Consider the following 6,701-nt stretch of genomic DNA (forward strand, 5'->3'; position numbering starts at 1 on the left):
ACTTGGGTAAAAGATTTTTTTCAATTTCTTTGCCTTTTTTTCTGTGGCCTCCAAATCTTTAGCACCCAGCTGTAGGCAGGGGTGCTCAACAAATATAGCTTGATCTAAACTTAAAACATGTAGATTTATTTGTATTTTTTACACAAAGAATGCTTATTATGATGAATACATTTTCAGCAGGGAACTTTGTGACAGTTTAAGGCACAAAACGTCCTGGGTAGTGGAAGTGGGTCATTTGGGGGCAGAAGGAGAGTGGACACAGGCAGTGCTTGGCTGAGAGCCACCTCCCAGCAGCTGCTCCTATTCACTGCTTATCTCTGTTCCCCACTTCTAAATCAAAAAAAAATTATTTTTTAATTCCAAATTTATTTTTAAGGGTAGCTATAGTGGTTGAGAGTAGTGATAGGTGGGGTATCTAGCAATCTGGGGACTGAAGAAGGAGGAAACCCTGGGGAGAACCCTTGTAATTATGGGTTTGTGTGAGATTATCTGTTTTACTGGAACCCTGATCTGTTCTAAAACAAGAGTTGTGATAATAATTGGAAAGCCAAACATACTTACCTCAGCCATTTACCAGATACCTGGTTTGTTCCATGCTTTTTCTCATTTAGTCGGGTGCGTTTTTCCCTTCCTTATGCCAAGTAAGCACTTGGCTTATTTATGTGAAAATTAGTAAACAGAAATCTCATTTAAAATGGAATCAGGAAGCCAGAAGGGGAGCTCTCACGTCCTACCGCTAGAGGTCAACTGCAGATCCAATCGGAAGAAACCTACCTTTGCATGTCCAACAGGAAGAAGGTTACTACTTTACTATCCAGCAAAAGAAAAGAAGAATTTCTGCTTACCCACAACAGCCCGGTTAATGAGACTAACACAACTTGGACAATGAAAAACCACTGCACTCTAATCTCCCAGTTTCCTTCAATGGACTCTTTGTTTATAACAGCTCCCCCAACTCCTCCTTCTCCTTATAACTGTTCCTGTCCTTTGTTCTCCTGACTTGCCCAGGTGACTCACTGGTAAAGAATCCACCTACAGTGCAAGAGATGCAGGAGACGAGGGTTTGATCCCTGAAGTCAGGAAGATCCCCTGGAGGAGGAAATGGCAACCCACTCCAGTATTCTTGCCTGGGAAGTCTCATGGACAGAGGAGCCTGGTGGGCTACAGTCCATGGGGTCACAAAGAGTTGGACACAACTGAGCAGACACGCACCATGATTGCATGTCCTGAACTTCAATTCTTTGCTGTGCCTAAATAAACCCATTTTACTGGTGAAATAAGGGGCAGCTATTTCAGGTTAACATTTACTTATATGACCTTTGACCCCTGCTAAGTCAGAATTGTCTCTGTCACATGGTAAGAGAAGTGTCAGGGAGGAACTTTCAGATAAAAGCATTTTGATGATGATGATGATGATGTTGATCTTGACCTCCTGTGCCAGAATAAGTGGGAGAAGATTTGTGGCTCTCAGAATACACTTCTGGATATCTATGAGCACATCAACTTGATGACCCTGGACGTACTCATGAAATGTATTTTCAGCTGGGAAACCAACTGCCAAACAGACAGGTCAGTTACAGGAGGGGTAAACAAAAAACTTCATTTGCATTATCTAAGCCGTTTATTGACATATTATCTCTACTCCCTCTTCTAGCTCCCATGATAATTATGTAAAAGCAACAAGTGAAGGCAGCAATATCCTTATGCAACGCGTGTTCAATTACTTTTATCACTATGACCTAATTTTCAAATTAAGTCCTCTGGGCCACCGCCTGCGGGAGGTAAACAAGATATTGCATCATCATACAGGTATTTCTTGAGTTCGGATTGTCCAAGTCCATACACTGTCTCAGTTGTATTCTGTCTCTCTAGAGGAAAAGGTCTCAGTGTGAAAAGAGAAAGAATTCTTGTTCTTAATGGAGCTTTTATAGGAACACGGCTCAAATGAAACAATTCCTATAGAAGAGTTTGCTATATCCACAGTAATAGTCTTGTCTGAATTTTTCTATATAGGTGAAAGTGAAAGTCACTCAGTTGTGTCTGACTCTTTGCGACCTCATGGACTATACAGTCCATGGAATTCTCCAGGCCAGAATACTAGAGTGGGTGGCCTTTCCCTTCTCCAGGGGATCTTTCCAACTCAGGGATTGAACCCAGGTCTCCCACATTGCGGGCGGATTCTTTACCAGCTGAGCCACAAGAGAAGCCCTTTCTATATATTACACCATTTTTATTATATGCAGTTTTTATTAATACAAATATAACATAGCAAGTGGGCACTTAACATTTTATAGCATACCTGGCATGGCTTTTTGCATAGTGATTGTCATAGTAATGACAAGCTAAAAATATTCAGGCAACATAGGAATAAATGGAGGAACAGAGTAAACATGGACATACATTAAAAAAAAAAAGGACGCCCTGGGGGACTGTTCAATGGGTATAAAGTAGTTATGCAGGATGAATAAGTTCTAAAGATCTGCTGCACAACACAGTACCTATAGTGAACGACATTGTGCTTTAGGTAGATCTTGTTAAGTATTCTTACCCCAATAAAAAAATAAAAGAAGCTTCATTCGAAAATAAATAGTTTTAGCAAAACATAAACAAAAGTTGAAATCGATTAAGTTTTTAAGCAATTCAACACTACTTTTCATGAACATCAAAACAGAGAATATTTATCAGGCCATGAATTAATCCTTCGTCAGCTCCACCACTGAGTAGCAGTATGACTTTGGGCAAGTTACTGCTCTGTCTCAGGGTTATCTGTAAAATGAAGATTAAAAAAAAAACCTATCTCATTGTTTTGTGATGATGATTAAATATGTTAATATATGTAAAGCACTTAACACAGGCCCTGGAACTGAATAAATGTTAAATATAAAATACATTTGTTCCAAGAAACTTGCAAGATACACCTACACATGCATACGTATGGAGACACATAAATATAGATATTATAAGGACATACAGATAAGCAGATTAGAAATCATCTAAGATACAAATGAGCTTTCGGTATAACGGTAGTTATCAAACCTGTTTGTATCATGGCCCACACCAAAAATATTAATATTTAAATATTAGAGGAAACAGGAGTGGATTTGTAGGCATCTACACAGAACTTAGTGAAAACAATTATTCACATTCTCTTGCTATTGCCTATTTATGATGAAAAAACAAAATGCAGAACATTAGGGGGAAATTAAATGTTAAATTTCTTATCTGTCCTTGCTATTCTTTGGAACTCTGCATTCAGATGCTTATATCTTTCCTTTTCTCCCCTGCTTTTCACTTCTCTTCTTTTCACAGCTATTTGTAAGGCCTCCTCAGACAGCCATTTTGCTTTTTGCATTTCTTTTCCATGGGGATGGTCTTGATCCCTGTCTCCTGTACAATGTCACGAACTTCCATCCATAGTTCATCAGGCACTCTGTCTATCAGATCTAGTCCCTTAAATCTATTTCTCACTTCCACTGTATAATCATAAGGGATTTGATTTAGGTCATACCTGAATGGTCTAGTGTTTTTTCCTACTTTCTTCAATTTAAGTCTGAATTTGGCAATAAGGAGCTCATGATCTGAGCCACAGTCAGCTCCCAGTCTTGTTTTTGCTGACTGTATAGAGCTTCTCCATCTTTGGCTGCAAAGAATATAATCAATCTGATTTCGATGTTGACCATCTGGTGATGTCCATGTGTAGAGTTTTCTCTTGTGTTGTTGGAAGAGGGTGTTTGTTATGACCAGTGCATTCTCTTGGCAAAACTCTATTAGTCTTTGCCCTGCTTCATTCTGTATTCCAAGGCCAAATTTGCCTGTTATTCCAGGTGTTTCTTGACTTCCTACTTTTGCCTTCCAGTCCCCTATAATGAAAAGGACATCTTTTTTGGGTGTTAGTTCTAAAAGGTCTTGTAGGTCTTCATAGAACCGTTCAACTTCAGCTTCTTCAGCATTACTGGTTGGGGCATAGACTTGGATTACTGTGATATTGAATGGTTTGCCTTAGAAACGAACAAAGATCATTCTGTCTTTTTTGAGATTGCATCCAAGTACTGCATTTCGGACTCTTTTGTTGACCATGATGGCTACTCCATTTCTTTTGAGAGATTCCTGCCCACAGTAGTAGATGTAATGGTCATCAGAGTTAAATTCACCCATTCCAGTCCATTTTAGTTCACTGATTCCTAGAATGTCAACGTTCACTCTTGCCATCTCCTGTTTGACCACTTCCATTTTGCCTTGATTCATGGACCTAACATTCCAGGTTCCTATGCAATATTGCTCTTTACAGCATCGGACCTTGCTTCTATCACCAGTCACATCCACAACTGGGTATTGTTTTTGCTTTGGCTCCATCCCTTCATTCTTTCTGGAGTTATTTCTCCACTGATCTCCAGTAGCACATTGGGCACCTACCGACCTGGGGAGTTCCTCTTTCAGTGTCCTATCTTTTTGCCTTTTCATACTGTTCATGGGATTCTCAAGGCAAGAATACTGAAGTGGTTTGCCATTCCCTTCTCCAGTGGACCACATTCTGTCAGACCTCTCCACCATGACCTGCCCATCTTGGGTGGCCCCACACGGCATGGCTTAGTTTCACTGAGTTAGACAAGGCTGTGGTCCATATGATCAGACTGACTAGCTTTCTGTGATTATAGTTTCAGTGTGTCTGCCCTCTGATGCCCTCTCGAAACACCTACCATCTTACTTGGGTTTCTCTTACCTTGGACGTGGGGTATCTCTTCACGGCTGCTCCAGCAAAGTGCAGCCACTGCTCCTTACCTTTGACGAGCTCGCCCCTCCTGACCAAGAATGTGGAGTAGCCCCTCTTGGCCCCCCGGGGCCCATGCAGCCACTGCTCCTTTGATGAGGGGTTGCTCCTCTCGGCCACAGCCTCTGACCTTGGGCATGGGGTAGCTCCTCTTGGCCGCCGCCCCTGACTTCGGACATGGGGTAGCTCCTCTTGGCTGCTCCTGCCCCGTCGCAGCCTGGCGCTCTTGGTCGCCGCCCCTGACCTCGGGCATGGGGTAGCTCCTCTCCGCACGCTTCTGCACGGTCCATCACAGCCGCCGCACCCCATGGAAAAGAAATGCAAAAAAGCAAAATGGCTGTCTGCCGAGGCCTTACGAATAGCTGTGAAAAGAAGAGAAGCGGAAAGCAAAGGAGAAAAGGAAAGATATAAGCATCTGAATGCAGAGTTCCAAAGAATAGCAAGGAGAGATCAGAAAGCCTTCCTCAGTGATCAATGCAAAGAAATACAGGAAAACAACAGAATGGGAAAGACTAGAGAGCTCTTCAAGAAAATTAGAGATACTAAGGGAACATTTCATGCAAAGATGGGCTCAATAAAGGACAGAAATGGTATGGGCCTAAAGAAGCAGAAGATATTAAGAAGAGGTGGCAAGAATATACAGAAGAACTGTACAAAAAAAAAATCTTCACAACCCAGATAATCATGATGGTGTGATCACTGACCTAGAGCAAGACATCCTGGAATGTGAAGTCAAGTGGGCCTTAGAGAGCATCACTACGAACAAAGCTAGTGGAGGTGATGGAATTCCAGTTGAGCTATTTCAAATCCTGAAAGATGATGCTGTGAAAGTGCTGCACTCAATATGCCAGCAAATTTGGAAAACTCAGCAGTGGCCACAGGACTGGAAAAGGTCAGTTTTCATTCTAATCCCAAAGAAAGGCAATGCCAAAGAATGCTCAAACTACCACACACTTGCACTCATCTCACACGCTAGTAAAGTAATGCTTAAAATTCTCCAAGCCAGGCTTCAGCAATATGTGAACCATGAACTTCCTGATGTTCAAGCTGGTTTTAGAAAAGGCAGAGGAACCAGAGATCAAATTGCCAACATCCACTGGATCAGTGGAAAAGCAAGAGAGTTACAGAAAAACATCTATTTCTGCTTTATTGACTATGCCAAAGCATTTGACTGTGTGGATCACAATAAACTGTGGAAAATTCTGAAAGAGATGGGAATACCAGACCACCTGACCTGCCTCTTGAGAAACCTGTATGCAGGTCAGGAAGCAATAGTTAGAACTGGACATGGAACAACAGACTGGCTCCAAATAGGAAAAGGAGTACGTCAAGGCCATATATTGTTACCCTGTTTATTTAACTTATATGCAGAGTACATCACGAGAAACGCTGGGCTGGATGATGCACAAGCTGGAACCAAGATTGCCGGGAGAAATATCAATAACCTCAGATATACAGATGATACCACCCTTATGGCAGAAAGTGAAGAGGAACTCAAAAGCCTCTTGATGAAAGTGAAAGAGGAGAGTGAAAAAGTTGGCTTAAACCTCAACATTCAGAAAACGAAGATCATGGCATCTGGTCCCATCCTTTCATGGGAAATAGATGGGGAAACAGTGAAAACAGTGTCAGACTTTATTTTTTTGGGCTCCAAAATCACTGTAGATTGTGCTTGCAGCCATGAAGTTAAAAGATGCTTACGCCTTGGAAAGAAAGTTATGACCAACCTAGATAGCATATTCAAAAACAGAGACATTACTGTGCCAACAAAGGTCCATCTAGTCAAGGCTATAGTTTTTCCAGTGGTCATGTATGGATGTGAGAGTTGGACTGTGAAGAAAGCTGAGCGCCGAAGAATTGATGCTTTTGAACTGTGGTGTTGGAGAAGACTCTTGAGAGTCCCTTGGACTGCAAGGAGATCCAACCAGTCCAT

The 6,701-nt window shown here is 41.7% G+C and overlaps 1 protein-coding gene across 1 annotated transcript in view; it reads left to right on the top strand.

Moving 5' to 3' along the window:
* The window catches only part of LOC104984606 (cytochrome P450 4X1), a 49,038-nt gene that overhangs the window by 26,023 nt on the left and 16,314 nt on the right, over nt 1–6,701 (top strand). The window contains exons 5-6 of the mRNA XM_010834422.1: nt 1,442–1,569; nt 1,655–1,809. Of these exons, the coding sequence (XP_010832724.1) occupies nt 1,442–1,569; nt 1,655–1,809 (283 nt within the window). The remainder of the gene's footprint in view (nt 1–1,441; nt 1,570–1,654; nt 1,810–6,701) is intronic.

The sequence above is a fragment of the Bison bison genome, unplaced genomic scaffold (genome assembly GCF_000754665.1).
Source record: "Bison bison bison isolate TAMUID 2011002044 unplaced genomic scaffold, Bison_UMD1.0 scf7180017864033, whole genome shotgun sequence".
Lineage (NCBI taxonomy): Eukaryota > Metazoa > Chordata > Mammalia > Artiodactyla > Bovidae > Bison > Bison bison.